The 19,345-nt window shown below is 51.4% G+C and overlaps 2 protein-coding genes and 1 long non-coding RNA gene across 6 annotated transcripts in view; 1 reads left to right on the top strand and 2 right to left on the bottom strand.

The window, feature by feature from the left end:
• Nucleotides 1-7,738, bottom strand: part of YY1 (YY1 transcription factor) — a 38,678-nt gene extending 30,940 nt beyond the window's left edge. Inside the window, exon 1 of one of the 2 annotated variants that reach the window (XR_014811363.1) lies at nucleotides 6,663-7,425. Coding sequence is in view for 1 of the 2 variants with exons in the window: in XM_021099699.2 (XP_020955358.2) it covers nucleotides 6,663-7,332 (670 nt within the window). In the remaining variant the exon portion in view is untranslated. Of the gene's footprint in view, nucleotides 1-6,662 lie in introns of both variants that reach the window. The other variant, XM_021099699.2, reaches the window with a different exon arrangement.
• A 240-nt stretch (nucleotides 7,739-7,978) lies between these two features.
• The window catches only part of DEGS2 (delta 4-desaturase, sphingolipid 2), a 74,934-nt gene continuing 63,567 nt past the window's right edge, over nucleotides 7,979-19,345 (top strand). For all 3 annotated transcript variants that reach the window (XM_084970187.1, XM_021099703.2, XM_084970189.1), the window contains exon 1: nucleotides 7,979-8,091. The gene's annotated coding sequence lies outside the window, so the exon portion shown is untranslated. The remainder of the gene's footprint in view (nucleotides 8,092-19,345) is intronic.
• LOC146401923 (uncharacterized) lies at nucleotides 10,402-17,941 on the bottom strand. Its single transcript, XR_014811372.1, has 2 exons — nucleotides 15,409-17,941; nucleotides 10,402-11,795 (listed from the first exon to the last, which is right to left on the bottom strand). It is a non-coding gene; the product is annotated as an uncharacterized LOC146401923 (long non-coding RNA).

The following is a 19,345-nucleotide window of genomic DNA, read 5'->3' as shown; positions in this document are numbered from 1 at the left end:
ACTATCCGGCGTTGCTGTGAGCTGTGGTGTAGGTTGCAGACACGGCTTGGATCCAGCGTTGCTGTGGCTCTGGCATAGGCCGGAGGCTACAGCTCTGATTAGACCCCTAGCCTGGGAACCTCCATATGCCGTGGGAGCGGCCCAAGAAAATGGCAAAAAGACAAAAAAAAAATAAAAAAAATAAAAACCAACTGCAAGCGTTCCCTGATGGTTCAGTGGGTTAAGGACTCAGCATTGTCACTGTTGTGACTCTGGTCACAGCTGTGGCACAGGTTCCATCCCTGGCCCAGGGAACTTCCACATGCCACAGGCAGGGCCAACCTCCCCCCCAAACCCTCCAAACCCCACCCAAATGTCAATTGGGAGTCGTGGCAGTAGCTTCTCTCCCTCGATTTTCTGGGGGGTGCGTAGAAGCTAAAAGACAAAAAGGGGAAAGAAGAAGGCTGAGTTGAGAACTGAAAAAAAAAAAAGATATTTTTGGGTGATACTGTGAGATACTAGAAATACCAGCTAAAGTTGGTGGCTCTCCTAGAGGAGAGGAGACAGGGCCCAGAAACCCCAAGAACAGCTTCCAGCACATCAGTGCCTCAGTCCCTGGCCCTCAGTCCTTATATGTGCGGGGTATAATGTACACACACAAAATGAGCCTATCACAACCATCTGCAATGGTTCAATGTTTAATGGCACCTGAAATCACACTGTAAGGCTGAAGTAACTGAATAGTTAACAAGAGAACTACCCATTCATTATCTCATTTGCCAGGTCATGTTAAAACTGGGTAGTTTCGCTTTAAGAAATGATGGCATACATTGCTTCCTCTTGTTACACAGGAATTCAGAAGGGAATAGAATTTTCTGTTCTAAAGGAAATGAAAAAATGCTTTTAGGGATTCCCCTACTCTAACAAGTCACTTTCCAAAGATCCCAAGGTCAGAAGTGAAGATATGCCAAGGTCAGATCTTTGGTCGGTGCCCTCTAAAGAGGAAATGTGATGCTGCTACAGTGAGATTCCCAGAAACCACTGGGCTTGCTGTTATGGATAATTAATCACACAGCTAAACAGAATGGGACCTACTAACACAAGACGCCTCAAGGACTAGGAAATGGCTCCTCTTCCAAACAGAAATTAAAGTCCACACTTTTACAACCGAGTCAGCTAACTCGCTAGACCTCGCCACAATTTCCTAATAGTTGGCCAAAAGCAGTGAAATGTAATCTTTAACATGTTTTGGGGAGTTCTTATGATGGCTCAGCGGAAAAGAATCCGACTGGCATCCATGAGGATGCAGGTTCGATCCCTGGCCTCGCTCAGTGGGTCAAGGGTCTGGCGTTGCTGCTGTGGCTGTGGTTTAGGCCAGCAGCTGTAGCTCTGATTCAACCCCTAGCCTGGGAACTTTCATTTGCTGCAAGTGCAGCCCTGAAAAGCCAAAAAAAAAAAAAAAAAAGATGATAAAGGAAAAGCAACGTCCTTCATAAATAATTGTTTTTGCTAATAACCTGTTATGGGCCCTAAATTTCCCAGCCTTAAAACAAACCTTAAAAAAACAACAACAAAAACCACCAACGAAAACACAAACAGGCCCAACTAAAGCAGACTTCAAAATAAACAGCCTTTTTGTAAATATCCACCCAGAAGTCTGGCATACTTTTTAAAACTATTATTTATTCTCTTACAAAAGACTAAAATGCTAGTTGCAGTAGGGAGATCAGGAGCCCTGGCCTTCTCTGATGAGGATTTTTCCTTTTCCTACCAGGGGGCAACAGCTGCTGACTGGGGCTGGGGGCGGGGGTGGTTAATAACCTGGAGAGGCGTCTCTGAGAGCACAGAGGCTTATCAGTAAGCCAGGCTTCCAGAGCTACCAGGTCAGGACTCGGGTCTATGACGGAGGCTGCTCTATGTAGGTCATGGGGTTGACATGATTACTTTGGAGGGTTTCTTTGGCTTGGCTCCATGGGAGTTTACATTTATGGCCTCTCTCCTTGTGATAAATGGCGTGATAAAAAAAAAAAAGTGAATGGTCAGGACTAGTCAGTTTTGGCAAACCTGAGCTTTCTGAATATATAAACAAAAAAATTTAATACTTCTCAATTTTCTTTCAACTTGCTGATTCTAATATCAGTGGTTTTCTGGTCTGGTAGATGTTTCATTCAATGCACACAAAGCACTTCTATATTCAGTCTAACAGAAGATAATTAAAATACCAACACAGCCTTGAGGGAAGGTCACAAATTCTCACCACCTGAAACTTCAAGATTTTAAAGCCTTCTTGGCTTTCTCTCAAAACTAAATGTTTTTTGTCTTCTCTAGGGCTGCACCCCGCGGCATATGGAGGGTCCCGGGCTAGGGGTCTAATCAGAGCTATAGCCTCCAGCCTACGCCAGAGCCACAGCAACTTGGGATCGGAGCCGCATCTGTGACCTACACCACAGCTCACGGCAACACTGGATCCTTAACCCACTGAACCAGGCCAGGGATCGAACCCGCAACCTCTTGGTTCCTAGTCGGATTTGTTAACCACTGAGCCACGACAGGAGCCCCAAAACTAAATGTTTTAAATACTCAATTTTTATTATTTGCTTTCCTACCAGACCCAGTGATTTAGTTAAGTGGTTTAGCTTATAACAAGTTCTATGAATCGGGGATGTCAGTCCTAAACTACAGTGACGAACATCTAGGGAAAAAAATACATGACACGATGCCCTAAATCCGGCAACAATGCAGTGTTCCTTAATTATATGCTAGGAATAAACCAAAAAACACAGGGGCCTTGAAGCAATGGATGAAGACTATTCAAAACGCAGTTGAACTGTGATTAAATATTAAAAAATGTTCAACCTTAACTAGGCCTGAATTCTCTCATCAGCAATAAGCAGCTCCTGCTGCTTTATCTATACAAGGGAAGACTACCAGGCTGTAAAAATGAACGAAGTACATTCTTAAACTCTGAAGAATCTTGAAAACAGAAGAAGCCAGATGCAAAAGGTATGTATGATTCCACCCCAACAAAATGTCCAGAATATGCAAATCCAGCCAAAAAGAAAGTGGATCAGTGGCTGCCGGGCTTTGGGGGCTGGGGGCTAGGAAGTGACTGCTGCTGGTTATGGGGTTTCTTTCTAGGGTGATAGGTGTCCTGGAACCAGACAGCGGTATCTGTTGCACAATCCGGTGAGAGTAACAGAAACCACTGAACCATGTGCACATGAATTATATCAATTTGAAAAAAGGAGATCGCTAGAGACCCCTTTAGATCTAAAACTACTCCGCTACAGAACTACTAGATTCCTCTTTCTGCTATTCCATTCAAATGATGCCGATTATACAGACCGCTGTCACTGTGGGAAATTAAACGATGATGGCATGCAAGCAAAAGAAACCCAAAAAGCCCTCGGGTGTGCTTTCCCACTATATATTTTTTTAGCCAAAAGTTAATAACAAGTAACTAGAGGTAACAAGAGTACAGTTACCTTTATTTATTTATTTATTTATTTATTTATTATTTATTTATTTATCGGTGCCACCTGCGGCCATGTGGAATTCCCCGGGGAGAGGGATTGAACCTGGGCCACAGCAGCGACCCAAGCTGCTGCAGCAAATCACTAGATCCTAAACCCACTCTTCCACAAGACAACTCTGTTCAGTCTTTTCAGTCTTTTTAGGACGGCACCTGGGGCATATGGAAGTTTCAGGCTAGGGATCTAACCGGAGCTACAGCTATCGGCCTACGCCAGAGCCACAGCAATGCCAGATCCAAGCCAAGTCTGCGACCTACAACACAGCTCACGGCAACACTGGATCCTTAACCACTGAGCAAGGTCAGGGATCAAACCCTCAATCTCATGGTTCTTAGTTGGATTCGTTTGAGATGCTCCACCACGGCAACTCCCCAACCACTATTTTTATAAAGACTTCTGATTAACTAAGTTCGAGCTTAGGCTGAGATGGTTTTAAACTCTTAAGTCTAGGATCAAATGTGATCAAGTGTGTGAAAGCCCTGTGCACATGGCCTACCAGTCAACACACACACAGAGACATTCCTTCACCTTTTATAATTCTACTTATTTATTCACTTAATGGCGCCACCCACAGCATATGGCAAGTTCCAGGGCCAAGGGTGGAATCTGAGCCACAGCTGTGGCAACGGCTGATGGTTTTAACTCACTATGCCCAGCCAGGGATCAAACCTGCACCAGCAGCGACCCTAGCTGCTGCAGACAGGTTCTGAACCCACTGCACCGTAGGGGGAACTCCTACAAATAGAAACTTAGCTTAACAAATAACTTGCTTTGGTTTTTTTTTTTTTTTTTTTTGCCTGTTATCAATTATCTCCTTACTTCGGTTCTGAAGATAAAACTATATGTAGAATTTGAACTTGGGACATGGACAGTTAATCACGAACCATTTAGCTTCTCTTTGGTAACAGTCCAAACCACAAGAATAAGGAAAGGGAATAGTTTACCACAAAACATGTCTGAGAAAACTTCCTTACTGCGTTATTACCATCAAATATTTACAACCACCTTTGTGCAGAGTACTGCAACATGCCAGACAACTAACTCTTTAAAGAAAGGGACAGTGAGTTCCCACTGTGGTGCAATGGCATCGACGGTGTCTCTGCAGTGCTGGGACGCAAGTTTGATCCCCAGGTCAGCGCAGTGGGTTAAGGATCTGATACTGCCGCAACTGCGGCTCAGAGCTGATCCCTGGCTTGGGAACTCGATATGCCAAGGGGCAGCCAAAAAAGAAAAAAGAAATGGACCTTAAAATACCCCCAAACTGCACAAGCCTATGAGCAACCACTTGCACAGAGGAAATAATGACTTTTAACCTAATTTTGATACATTCAAGTAAAGCCTTCATCACAAAGTTTTCTTGGTATGGAAAAGTGGGGTAGCAATCTGGTAAAATCAAGTGCAGAATATATAAAACATCCCACTGTTCTGAACTACAGTGGAGGTAACACAACCATATCATGAAAAAGAGTAAACCTAAGCTTTATGTAATAAATGTATCTTTACCTAAACATCCAATTTCAAATGATATCTTTGAATTCAGCAAACTCATCAATAACTAACACCCCCTCCATTATTCCATTCCTATTAATAACAGAAAAATACGACTTTTAGCTCCAACATGAATAGTGTGCAATCATTCTGCACACCAGAATGTATACAGAACCTTTTAAGTGCTGAAACATACATTTCATTTAAACATACAGCTCCTGCTGAAGTTACTGAGCTCTGCAAGGTCTTCGGAAACCCAGAATAGAGCCTGTCAGCAACTGCTATTCCATTTTGACAGAAACTCCATTCCTTTGCTCAGTCGTGAGTCACAGATCCCTTCTGCCTTAGTTATCTCAACTTGGGGCTTTCAGGAGATACCACCAGACCAGCTTCTCAGTCCAGCCTTTTGGCTTATTTTATTCGTTCCTGTGAATTCCAGAAACCCTTTAATACTCAAAGTGCACATTTCCAAGCTCCATCCAATTCTGAGAATTCACTGAACAGCGGTGGAGTAACCATGGGGTAGGCCATTCTACAGCTTAAATCCAATCACCACAGGTCCTAGGTTAACTACTTACGACAGGATTATTCTCAGTCTTATTTACTATTCCAGCAGTTTAACCAGATAATCTTTGCATCAAGTAACAAAATCACAGCAAAAACAAACAAAAAGCCCTTCCGCAGTTACAAAGGAAAAACAAAGAGATTTACATGTGCAGATAAATCTCTTTTGCTCTATTTTTTCTGGCTTTCATTCAAAGCAGTACTGAAATTGCAGAAAGACGCCTGGCGGACCCTCTTTTCACGGGGAGAACAAGGCGCTTTCCACCAGGTCAAACACAAGAGGAAACGTCCACGAAGCGCTCGAGTCTACCGACGCAGTGGCAAGCGCGCCTCGCTGTGCAGCCAACCGGCCCGTGCGCAAAGCGCCCCGGGCCGAAGAAAACCAAACTTCCGCGAGCCCAGGGCTCGCCGTCGGCTACGATCCCCGCGGGCCCTCCCGGCCCGGCGCCGCGGCGGCAGCAGGAGCGGGGACCTCGGCCGCCGCGCGGTGACAGGCCCTGCGGGCGCCGAGCCCGACGCGAGCGCCGAGCGCCGCGCGCCGCCCTGGTCCCGCCCCGCCGAGGCGAGCGCGGCCGGCGCCTCCGCCCCCTTCGGAAGGCGCCTCCCGGGAGCAGTCGAGGCTCCCGGGAAGGGGCGGGGGGCGGCGCGGCCCCAGGGACGCCCCCCAGCGGCAGGCCACGGAAAGGCGCGGCCCGCCCGGCGCGAGGTCCACGCCGCGCAGCCCCGCCAACGCCCTGCCCGCGCCCCGGGGCCTCGAGGGCGGCCGCCCCGCGGACGCACACGCGGGCGGGGGCCGCGGACAACGGGCCGGCGGGGCGTCCGTTGGCCCGAGCGCGCCCCGCCCCGCGCGCCCCGCCCCGCGCCGCGCGGCCGCCCCGCCCGGGGAAACTACGCCATTGCGGCCTAGCGGGCGGCGCCGCGCCTCCGCCGCCATCTTCGGCCCGCCGCCCGCCGCCCGCCGCCCCCGCCGCGGCCCGCCATCTTTTGGGGCCGCCATACTTGCCCTGCGAAGAAGATGGCGGCGCCCATCACACACATAAAACATGGCTTCCCTTCAAAACAAAAACATCCCGGGGGCCGGCGCGCGCCGGCGCTCACCTGAGGACCACATGGTGACCGAGAACTCGCCCTCCAGGGTCTTGATCTGCACCTGCTTCTGCTCCCACTTCTTGTTGCCCGCGTCCGCGCCGCCCGCCGCCCCGGCCCCGCCGCCGAGGTAGCCCTTCTTGCCGCTCTTCTTGCCGCCGCCCTTCTTGACGCGGCCGCCGCCCGACGACGACGAGCCGCCGCCGCCGCTCTTGCCGGCCGCAGCCACGGTGACCAGCGTCTGCTCGATGTAGTCGTCGTCGCCGCCGGCCGGCGCGGGCACCGGGATGAGGATCTGGTCTTCGAAGCCGTCCTCGGCGCGCAGCCCGTCCGAGTCGTCGCCGCCCACCACCTCCTCGCGCGTCTGCACCAAGATCACCTCCTGGTGGTGGTGCACCTGGGTCGGGTCGTCGGTGACCAGCGGCTGCAGCGCGATCATGGGCGGGTGGTGGTGGTGGTGGTGGTGGTGGTGATGGCCCGCGTGCCCGTGGCCGCCCCCGCCGCCGTGGTCTCCGCCGCCGCCGTCCTCGTCGTCGTCGTCGTCGTCCTCCTCCTCGCCCACCACCGTGGTCTCGATGGTCTCCACCGGGATGGTCTCCACCTCGATCTCGTGCAGCTCCACGATCTCGGCCGGCATCTCCGAGCCGTCCGTGGCGATGTAGAGGGTGTCGCCCGAGGCCATGACTGAGGGCTCGGCCGCCACGGCCGCGGCGGCCTCAGCTCCGGGGCTGCGGGCAGGCGGGCGAGGAGGCGGCCGGCCGTGGGGAAGGAAGGCAGAGGGAGGAAGGCGGCGGGCGGGCGGGCGGGGGGAGAGGGGGCGGGCGGCGGGGGGAAGGGGCGGGCGCGGCGGCGGTGGCGGCGGGCTTCCCCGCCTCCTCGCCTCGGTGCGCCCCGCGCTCGCTCGGCCGCTGCTCGCCCCGGCGCCCCGCCGCGCCGCGCCTCGGCCGCCCGCTCTGGCCGCGCCTCCTCCCGCCCTCCGGGCCGGCGCTCCGCTTCCCCCTTCCTCCTGCGCCTCCGCCTCCTTCCACACAAATACCAACTCCTCACCCTGAGCCCAGATCTCGCCGCCGCCGCCGCCGCCACACTCCGCTCAGGCTTGGCCTCGCGAGACTTCCGTGCGGCCTCGGCCCGCCCCACCTCGCTCCTAACTCGCTTGCTCGCCCTCTCGCTCCTCCTCCTCTGCCAATCGGTCTGCCCGTTCGCCGCTGCCGCCCCGCCCACTCAACCCGGGCTCCTCCCGGATTGGGGCCGACGGGACGGCCCCCGCGCGCGCTGGCTGGCCGCTGCGCGTGACGTCAGCGCGCCGCCGCCGCCGCCACCGCCGCCGCGAGTCGTGCGGCTCCCGCCCTTCGCGGTGCAACAGCAGCAAAACCCGCCGCCCCGGACCCGGGCCGCACTCTAGAGCGGGGTGTCGACGCTGCAGCCGCCGCTTCGGGAGCCGGTGAGCGGTCCGCGCGGCACCCGACGCCGCGTGGGAAGGGGCCTGAGGGGCGGGGCTGGGCGGGGTCGGCCGAGCCCGGGGTCCTGGGGGGTGGGCGGCCCGGGGGTCGCGGAGGGGAGCGGGTGGGCGCGCGGGGCTGCCCCGGCGCCCCAATAAAGTCTGCTTTGAAGAGAAACGCCTGTGCCTCCTTTTTCGCGTCGGGCAGCTTTTGCTCTTGGTTCCTGCCTGGCTTCGGGCAGGCGATGGCGACCGAGTGAGGGAGGAGGGCCAGGCGAACAAAGGCGGGCGAGCGAGCAGCAGAGGAAGGTGTTCGCCGGTGGCCACAGGCCAGCATCGCGCTGCGAGCACCGGTCCCCGGGCCCCGCTGGGTCCGGGGCCGAGCGCAGGTGGGCTGCACGCGGGGCGGGGCGGGGCGGTCGAGCGGAAGCGGCGCGCGGAGCCCCCAGGTCCACCGTTGGGAGGATGTCCGTTATCCTTTTGTGACCCGCGGAAACCTGAGACCGAGCCGTTGGGTGCCTGCTTCCCCGTAGCTCTTAGAACTGCCGGATCCCGGCCGCTGGTCCTGGAGCTTGGCTCTCTGCGGCTTTCTAAAATTTCCCTCTGAGCCTCCCCTTCGCTCTCCAGCCAACCATTGTTTCTCTCGACCACCGTCTTCACCTGTTTCTCACTTGCGTAGATGCTCCTCCTTTGCCCACCAGGCTTTGCATTTGTCCTCTTGTTCAAAATCCCAGTTTTCCCTCCCTGTTCTCCTTTATACCTGCAGCAGAGCGTATGTTTTTCTTGGCACTAATTAGCGGCAAATTAAACCTTGATGAAGGTGGTTTTGTCTTTATTTGGTCGTCCTGACTTTGTGTTTGAAGCATTAGAAATAACTGGTTTTTAGGGAAGAAAATCACGAAAAGCTGCGAAGGTGTGTCTTTGTTACTCGTTGGGCCAATTGAACGGCTGTGTGAATTTTTTGAACGTGTGTATTTTCAACGTTTATACTTGTTTTTTGCAGTAGTGTTCTTGCAAGTGAATACCATGATTATTCTGAACTGTCCTATGTCAGTGTTAGATTCCACTTGTAACAAGCGGGTGTCTTTTTGAGAACTTAGAGCACGGTTTATATGTTTTGATTAAAGAGTGGTTTTGTCAATTTCATTTAGTTTCATTTTTAAATGGCATTGAACTTGATATTTGAGAATCTTAGTATATGAAGTGAAAAACCGGATCATTGTCTCTTTGAATCTGAGTTTTAAATCCTGAGTAATCTTAGATTGCTGCACCCACACAGTTTGCTGAAATCAAGCCTGTTGAACTAAATCGTTTCTGACTTCATAGCTTATAAATTCTGCGTAAATATTTCGCAAATGAAAACCAGTTGTGGGAGAATTTTTAGGGGGCTTAATTAATTTCACTTTCCCCACTCTCTAGTAATTGATGGGAGGATGTCTCTGTATGTGGTTGGTACTTCCCCATAGGTACAAGAGAAAGGGGGGAGGTACCCAGTTGGGTGAACTGGCTTCTGAATCGTGATCTGTGGACTTGACAGTCATTTGGAGATCGCTAAAAAGGTTCACCTGTCAGGAAAGGTCCTGGGAGAAGGTGCCAAGCTGCTCCTCAGGGTTAGCCCAAGCACCTACTACAAGAAGAGCTTTTAAAAATTGCCCCAGAGCAGGTGATCTGTTAGGTAGGCCTGAGTTTTCTGTGGTGGCAGTTAGTCTCAACTCCCTCTTTTGCTCGGGAGTAGCTTATGGACCAACATGCAAAGACACTGTGCTGTCTTGGCTCTGGCCTGCTCGCATTTGCTGCAACCCCATTTAAAAGGACACATTGAGAGTTTTATCTTGTGGGGCAGTGGGTTAAGGATCCGGCGTTGTCACTGCAGCAGCCCAGGTCGTTGCTGAGGTGTGGGTTCGCTCTCCAGTTTGGGAACTTACATATGCCCTGGGCACAGCCAATAAATAAATAAGTAAACAAATGGAGTTCTCATGGTGGCGCAACCGGGGATTGGGGATGTCTCTGTAGCACCAGGACTTAGGTTCCATCCCTGCCCAGCACAGTGGGTTAAAGGATCCCACAGCGTTGCTGCAGCTCGGATCTGATCCCTGGCCCTGGAACTCCATGTGCCTCAGGGCGGCTAGAGATGAAAATAAAACAAAAGGACAGGTTAGGAGTTCCTGTCGTGGCGCAGTGGTTAACGAATCTGAATAGGAACCATGAGGTTGCAGGTTCATTCCCTGGTCTCGCTCAGTGGGTGAAGGATCCGGCGTTGCCGTGAGCTGTGGTGTAGGTTGCAGACTCGGCTTGGATCCCGCGTTGCTGTGGCTCTGGCGTAGGCCGGTGAACCTCTGTATGCTGCGGGAGCAGCCCAAGAAATGGCAAAAAGACAAAAAAAAAAAAAAAAAAGCAGGTTAAAGAGTAGTTCCAGAGCATTTTATTCTGTTCTGTTTGGTTGTAGCAAATTGAACCAGCGAGCCTTCCCTCTGAACTTCTAGAGTCCCTTTGATTTGGCAACAAGACAAATGACTAATGCCACGTGATTAAACTTGGTATTTTACACCTAGGTCTGCGAGCTTTTACGCTTCCAACTCTGAGGGCAGAGACTGCGGCTGGTTCTGTCTGCAGCTCGGTGCATGGGATGGTTGCTTTTTGGTTCATCAAAAAATGGAGGCTCTGACAGAGAGGTTCTGTGTAATAGCGCTTGACCATTTCAAGTGTCTCAAAAGCTCCAACTTTGTACAAACTTTCCAATCCACCAGAAAAGGAATGTCAACAGCTATAGAAGAAAGTAGAAGATTGGAAGAATCATTAGAGTTGGGTGAAGTTTCTAGTCTCTCTGAGAAGTGAGCTCACTAATGGTGGCTGGGGAGGTGTGCTGAATATCCTGCAGGGGATGTGGCCTGGGCAGGACCTCACAGGACAAAGGGGTGGACTGTTACCCACAGCTCTTTAAATGTCTCAGCTCCTTCGTTCCTGATGGTTCCCTTCCTGAAACCTCCATTAAATTTCCAGCAGCGTCAAGATGCTGCTGTTTAGGAAGGCACACCTGTGGAGAGAGGGTAGCGGATGTGAATTAAAAGACACCTTGTATCTTTTTCCGAGTATCTTTTCAATTTATTGATTATAGGGAGGCTACCTGATAAATCTGACTCTACCATTTTTCCATTGCTAACAGATTGGCATTGAATCAGGCCATGAACTCATGCTAAATAATTTCCCTTACCACGAATTAGTTTGGCTGCCTTTTGTGAAATTGCTTTTTGGTTAGTTCTAATGTCCAGTTCTTTTTTAACGTTTATGTCTAGCAGGCATTTGGTCTATGTATCAGTTACAACGTGGAGAATGTTAGGCCTGAGCAGAAGCAACCCAGTCTCATTTTTGCAGCTGAGCTGAGACAGGAGTTGTTCACGGTCACCGTGCAAGAGGTGGCGTTTTTTGCTTTTTGTTAGGTGGCACAACCTCTGTAAGTTTGGGAGTGGGGAGCTTGTTTGACTTCAGATCCATGCCGAGTTCCCAATAAAAGGATGACAGTTTGTGTTTATGCATCTAAATTAGTAACCCCTGGTTTGGGTCAATACAAGTTAAATGAAAAACACGTTTTCCTAATAACCTAAGCTGTAGTTCTTTTTGATTGTGAAATCTTTGAAACCTGGGCAATTTACCCCCAAAACCAATGCATATGTTAGATTTGGAGCTTAAATTATGGTGAAAAGCCCTCACTGCACATAAAGCTATCACCATTTATGCAACATTTTTTGTCCTTCACGTTTATAAGGCCTTAGTCAAACTCTTTTCCTGAGGCAAAGTGGTTTAGTGCAGTAAATGAATCTGGTTATTGCTCATAAATCTAAAGAAAGTTGAAATCTGGGAGTTCCCGTCGTGGCGCAGTGGTTAACGAGTCCGACAGGAACCATGAGGTTGCGGGTTCGATCCCTGGCCTCGCTCAGTGGGTGAAGGATCTGGCGTTGCCTTGAGCTGTGCAGATGCTGCTCGGATCCCACGTTGCTGTGGCTCTGGCATAGGCCGGCAGCTACAGCTCCGATTAGACCCTTAACCTGGGAACCTCCATATGCAGCGGGAGCAGCCCCAGAAAAAACAAAGAGACAAAAAAAAAAAAAAAAAAAAAGTAAGTTGAAATCTCTAGTAATAAATTCACCTCATTTTCCTCTATGTGGCTAGTTGTGTGCCCTGCCAACGTAGCAGCTAAATGAACTCGTCCGTACCGCAGTTGCTCCTGCCTCCCGCCCATGCAAGGGAAGGCAGCTTGCACACTTGAACAGAATGATTAGAAAGTTCTGCTTCAATCCATGCTAAGTTCAATGGGCACACTTATTTCACAGCGTGCAGAGATACAGGAAGCTGACCGACTCGTGCCTCCGTGTGTGAGAGGTTAGTGCTGGAATGGAAGGAGCTCTGAGTGGGCTAGACACGCGGCCTCTGATACCGATTTTCTCTGTGTATCAAAGAGGAATGAGGTGGGTGAGCCCAGCTGTTCATTCCCCCGTTGGCCAAGCACCTGCCCCATGAGGCCAAAGGAGACAGGCCATGACCAGTGAGCTCACAGGTGCTGGTCTAAATTCCACTTGGGGAGGTCCCACTGTGGCTCAGTGGGTTACGAACCTGACTAGCATCCGTGACGGTCACCGAGGCAGCTCGGATCTGGCGTGGCTGTGGCTGTGGCGTAGGCCAACAGCTGAAGCTCCAATTGGGTCCCTAGCCCGGGAGCTTCCATGTGCTGTGGGTGTGGCCCTGGAAAACGCAAAATCAAACAAATTCCACTTGGAAGTCCTAGGAAGAAGCGGAGACTTGGGTGCAGGACGACCTAGCCCATGCTGTGGGGTAAAGGCCCTGCTGAGGAAGAGACATCCACCTGGGACGTGAGAGTCGAGCAAACCCCAGAGTGCCCAAGCCAGTGCTTGGCTGCAGACCTGCCTTTTTTTTTAATCTATGTGAAAAGGAAGTAGGTAAAATAAAGTAGGTGATGAATTTGCTGATATTTGGGATAAGCCCCCAGCACTCAGTATAAAAGGGCTATTTCCCCTTGGAAATTCATCAGAGAAACCACTTAATCCACTGGAACTGCTCCTGAGATGGCTGAGGTTTTCTCCGTACGTGGCTACTGACATCATCAGCCTACTTTTTTGTTTTTATGAGCCATTGCTTGTTCAAAGTTCTCGAACTTGGGGATTAATAGGGGAAATCGTGGCGTTCCCACTATGGTGCAGTGGGTTAAGGATCCAACTGCAGCGGCTCGAGTTGCTGGGGAGACGCGGGTTCAGTCCTTGGCGCAGGAATTTCCACATGCTGTGGGTGCAGCCAAAAAAAAGCAAACTAGAGTCAGCCACACAGGTCAGGTCCTGCACGTGCCTTCGTCATCAGGTGACATCTACTACGGCTGTTATTCTATCCTTATCAATTAAAGTATAGTTGGTTTACAATGTTGTGCCAATTTCTGCTGCGCAGCGAAGTGACTCAGTTATACATACTTATGTATGGTCTTTTTTTTTAATGTATATATTCTTCTCCACCATGGTCTGTCCCAGGAGATTGGATGTAGTTCCCTGTGCCATACAGTAGGCCCTTATTGTCTTATCCATTCCCAAGGTAATAATTTGCATCCATGGACCCCACACTCCGCATCCAGGCTACTCCCTTCCCTTCCCCCATCTGCTAACTCTTGTAACCTCTGACTCTTCATTTCCTCGGCTCTAAAACAGGCTTAACCAGGCCAGGCTCGTAGGGTTCCGCTGTAAAGATCAGTAAGATGTGGGATGTGTTGACGCTTCTTGGGATTGGTCGTATTTCCTTCTGCCCCCTCATTCCAGGTGAACCAGCCTCTGCTGCTCACATCTCAGCTTCTCTGAGGGTTTCAGGGCTCGTCCTCATAGGCTGGACCCAGCGCTCACGCAGTTTCTTAGAGCAGATGAGAATTCATTTGCTAGCCAAACTTGTTAAAAGAGATGTGCCATATCAGTGATACGTTTTTGTCCTTTTTTTTTTTTTTGTCTTTTTAGGGCCGTACCTGGCATGTGGAAGTTCCCAGGCCAGGGGTTGAATCAGAACTGTAGCTGCTGGCCTACACCTGAGCCACAGCAACGTGGGATCTGAACCACATCTGCAACTTACACCACAGCTCACTGCAATGCCGGATCCTTAACCCACTGAACAAGGCCAGAGGGCGAACCTGCGTCTTCATGGATGCCAGTCAGATTCATTACCGACGAGCCACCATGGGAACTCCCAGTGATAAATTTTGAGTCTCTGACCTCAGTGGATCACTGTCTATTAAAAGTAGAATAAACAACTGGAGTTCCCATTGTGGCGCAGTGGTTGACGAATCCGACTAGGAACCATGAGGTTGGGGGTTCGATCCCTGGCCTCGCTCAGTGGGTTAAGGATTCTGGTGTTGCCGTGAGCTGTGGTGTAGGTCACAGATGCGGCTTGGATCTGACGTTGCTGTGGCTGTGGTGTAGGCCGGCAGCTACAGCTCCATTTCAACCCCTAGCCTGGGAACCTCCATATGCCATGGGAAGCGGCCTTAGAAAAGGAAAAAAGAAAAAAAAAAAAAAAAAGAATAAACAATTGCTTTCGTGTTTTGCATGTCAATCAGAATTCAGTTTCTCAATACTGAAACTCTTTTTGGAAGTATGTCTATTGGGATTCAGCTGGAAGGGGTAAAACCCAGGAAGACCTGATGATGGTGTCATCACTGGGGGTGGGGGGTGGGGGGGTGTCAACAGCAGCCACTTGGGGCAACAGCACCCCAGAGGTGGTAGAGGGAAGAGAAGGAGCATCAGCGTCCTCTCTCCACGTCCTGACCTTTCCTTGGTGTTCATACGGTTTTAATTTGGAGATTTAAAGCATGTGGTGTGGGAGTTCCCTGGTGGCTCAGCAGGTTAGGGATCTGGTGTTATCCCTGCTGTGGAGAGGGGGTTCCAGCCCTGGCTCAGGAACTTCTGCCTGCTGTGAGTGTGGCCAAAAAAATAAAATTAAAAAAAAAAAAAAAAAGGATGGGGTGTGGAGGAGGGATTGTTATATTCTATTTTTTTATTTTTTATTTTTATTTATTTATTTATTTTTTGGTCTTTTTGTCTTTGTTGTTGTTGTTGTTGCTATTTCTTGGGCCGCTCCCGCGGCATATGGAGGTTCCCAGGCTAGGGGTCGAATCGGAGCTGTAGCCACCGGCCTACGCCAGAGCCACAGCAACGCGGGATCCGAGCCGCGTCTGCAACCTACACCGCAGCTCATGGCAACGCCGGATCCTTAACCCACTGAGCAAGGGCGGGGACCGAACCCTCAACCTCATGGTTCCTAGTCGGATTCGTTAACCACTGCGCCACAACAGGAACTCCGACTGTTATATTCTAAACCGTGCCCCCTGTTCCTGCCCCAGGAGCGGATTGGGGGTGTCTTGCGCTGTTTTGCTTAAACAGGCAGTGTCATTGTGGCAAGAATGTGGTTATGGGTTTGCCTGAATCTTTCCCTGGTGACTGACCAAGTCTTACCCAGAGATTTGAGGTTCAAGCCTTCACCCCTGGGTGTCTCCCTCTCCCATCTCCTGGCCTCATTGAACCCCCTCTCGTGCTCATTGAGGACGTGGTGTTTAGATCACAACCTTTCTCTGGCACTTCATCCCTGCAGCCTCTCTGCTTTGGCCTCTGCAGCGCCACGTACCTGCATTCCCACCTCTGGCTGCCACATCGTGGTCCTGTCATCCTGGGAGCAGGGCCCCATTTGGATTCTTCAGCTCCCAAGGTCCTCTCCTCCCCTCCTCTCACACCTCGTCCCTGCTACCCCTTTATTTCAGCCTCAGACTTGCAGCTCTCTAGCCCCTCCTTCCTTCCCCGACCAGACCTCTCTGACTGATCCCCGGCATCCTCAGCTTCCTGCGCGGCGTGCGGCGTATCCCTGCTGAAACCTCACCCTTGGATCTACTCGCTTTTGCCTCTGCACCTCTGGTTCTGGCATCTGGAGGGACCCCCACGTGTGGATGTAGATTTCAGCCGCAACATGTTCAGGGTCCCCAGCGTCACCTGAGCGAGGCACCTGACCGTTCTTTTGACGGTCCTGACTCAGCGCCCACCACCACTTTGCTCAAAGTCCAGAAGAAATCTGCTTGCGTCCATCTCCCCACCCCCTCCAGTAGTCCCATTCTGATGCCTCCTACTTCAGGAAGGTTGGGGGGATCCAAACTCACTTCCTCAGACGCCAGCTGCCCTGCGTGCCCCTCTCCCCCCTGCCGTTCTCAGCTGAGCCGGGTCCTCTGTCTGTGCTCGTGCTCCCTCCCCTCGGTCCCTGCGCCTTCCCTGTCTCCTCTCTGTCCTGGCTCTTCTTTGGAATAAGTCTCTCCTGGTCTTTAGAAACCAGGCTCTCCCTGTCGCCACCTGCCCATCTCCTTCCATTCTCAGCTCAGCACCCTGAGACCAGGTCTGTGGTGCTAGTCTTTGCTTCATCTCTGAGCCCCAGGTACCATGGCATCGCCTGATCCACCCTTGCGGCCTTAACAACCTCCTGCCTGCCGACCCTTGTTAGCTTCCATCTCTGGTCTGGATTCTCCCCTGATCTCTAACCCCACGGCCACTGTCCCTTCTCAGTGTCCCACGGGGTTGACCTAACATGCTCCCCTGACTCCTCTAGCCCACTTCTTCTGCCACAGATGGAAATCTGGGATCGTCTTTGACTCCTCTGGCCCCATAATCCCCCATGTGTAGCCACCATGTCCTCTTAAAATATTTTTCAAACCAACGTTTCTCCAGCCCTGCTCTTTCTGCCTTTTCGTAGGCCTAAGCCTTTACCAGCCAGCTGCCCTACCTGCCTCCAGCTCTCTGTTCCCAAGGCTCTCCTGAATTTTTCTACCATGTAAACAGGACCTTGTTCCCCCAGTTCAAACTTCCGGGTGCTTCGGGATAGAGCAGCTTCTTCTCGGCAGGGCATTCCTACACCTGCCGCCCCCGGGTCCATGAGCCATGCTGGTTCACACCTTAGCTTTCAGACCGTTTCTCTCTGCCTTCAATATCCTTTCCCACCTGCTTCCACTTCTCTTCCCAGACGGCTCAGAGGACACCTCTCCCAAGCCCTTTTTGGAAGGGGGTTTCCATAGCATTCCACCCAAACTGCTGTCATTGTCCTCATAACGAAAGCGGTTCTGCACCTTCTCTGAGGGCGGGGACAGTTTGGCTCCTGCTTCGAGTGAGCCAGGGCCAGCCCGCTGCCGCTGGGCCCTGCCGGAGCAGAAATACCTCCCCGTGTCCTCCACCGCTGCTGCCTGTGGAGCAAAGTCCCGGGCCCTTGGCAGGGCTTTAAGGGAACATGGCATAGCCGGAAAACCTGGCGCTTTGATCCCACAGACCCGGATCTGAATATTTGTTCTGCTGTTTATGGGCTAAGTGGCCTCAGATGAGTTTTTTGGCCTCTCTGGGCCAGGTTCTTGATCTGTGAGACAGGAACATTACTGTTCAAGATTGTTGTGAAGTTTGATTGAAATAACACGTACAGGAAGGTCCCATCGTGGCTCAGTGGTAACAAGCCCAACTAGTATCCATGAAGACGCGGGTTCAATCCTTGGCCTCACCTGGTGAGTTAAGGATCTGCTGTTGCTGTGCGCTGTGGTATAGGCTGCAGACGCGGCTCAGATCCTGCATTGCTGTGGTTGTGGTGTAGGCTGCCAGCTGCAGCTCTGATACAGCCCCTGGCCTGGGAACCTCCATATGCTGAGGGTGTGGCCCTTAAAAGCAAAAGAGAAAAAAAAAAGAAAGGAAAAAGAAATTATTTGGGGGGAAAATGTAATTGTAATGTATACATGTAAGGATAGCCTGACCCCCTTGCTGTACAGTGGGAAAATAACAAAAAAAAAAAAAGAAAGAAATTATGTGTACAGTGCCCATGGCATGTAATGGGTGCTGAATAAACTTCCTCGTCCATTACTGTTTTTCTCTCTCCCCTGCTCCGGCCGGACCCCCTCCCACACCAGCCTCCCACACAGACCCCACTGGGGACCGTGCCCCTTCATTTTCCCTGCCTTTGCTCCCACTCCTGTCTTTAAGGAATGCCTTTGTGGTGTCTCCCAGCCTCTCTGTTCGGTTCAGATCCTGCCGCAAGGCATCCCAGACCCTCCAGTTCCAAATAACCCCCTCCCTGGTTTCCTGTCTCTGCGCAGCACGTACTGTTCCCAACCTGCTACTGGGTTAGCTGTCTCTCACTTTAATTACTCAGAGAGAGTTCCTGAGTTGGAAGCTTCTGGCAGGCAGGGGTGTTCCTTCAGCTTTTTTGTAGCTATTCATGCTTCTGGAGTCCTCCAGGCCTGGAACAAACCAGGTGCTAAATAAACGGTTGTTGGAGCTCCTGTTGTGGCGCAGGGGATTAAGAACCCAGTGTTGTCTCCAAGGATGTGGGTTTGATCCCTGGCCTCGCTCAGTGGGTTAAAGACCCGGCATTACCGTGAGCTGTGGTGTAGGTCGCAGATGTGGCTCCGATCTGATGTCACTGTGGCTGTGGTGTAGGCCGGCAGCTGCAGCTCTGGTTCAACCCCTAGCCCAGGAATTTCCATAGGTGGGATGGTAAAAAGAAAAAAAAGAAAAAGAAATGGTTGTTTACTTTGATGGGGGTTGGAGAGGACAGGAAAATGCTGCTTCCCAGGCTAAGCAGCATGGCAGAGTCTTAAGTAATCAAACTCTCTGGGAACTCTGAATTTAGCTTGCTTGCCCGTAAGATCTTTTGTGTGGTATGAATTTCCACGTTGCAAGCAAATAAACAAATGTCTGGAAATTAGACATAATTCTAGGAAATGCAAAGAGTGAAAAATCATTAGTTTATAATGTGAAAAAAAGTACAGGTTACCACTTGCCCAAACTACATGAAAGTGTCTATTTCTCTCTAAAAGCGTGTTCAAAAAGGAAACCCGGAGTTCCCGTCGTGGCGCAGTGGTTAACGAATCCGACTAGGAACCATGAGGTTGCGGGTTTGGTCCCTGCTCTTGCTCAGTGGGTTAAGGATCCGGCGTTGCCGTGAGCTGTGGTGTAGGTTGCAGACGCGGCTCGGATCCCGCGTGGCTGTGGCTGTGGCGCAGGCTGGCGGCTACAGCTCCGATTCGACCCCTAGCCTGGGAACCTCCATATGCCGCGGGAGCGGCCCAAGAAATAGCCACAACAACAACAACAACAACAACAAAATTAAAAAAGAAAAAAAAAAAAAAAAAAAGGAAACCCTTTCGGCAGACTGTGCCCTGGCAAGACAGGCTTGCTTTGACCTGCTCCGCTGAAGCCCAGGCCGT

Source organism: Sus scrofa, chromosome 7, assembly GCF_054392235.1.
Source record: "Sus scrofa isolate SSC_HxYL_T2T_F1_AM1 chromosome 7, Sscrofa_HxYL_maternal_Yorkshire_Landrace_v2.0, whole genome shotgun sequence".
NCBI lineage: Eukaryota > Metazoa > Chordata > Mammalia > Artiodactyla > Suidae > Sus > Sus scrofa.
Note: the sequence above shows the minus strand (reverse complement) of the source record. Positions and strands in the feature narration are given on the sequence as shown.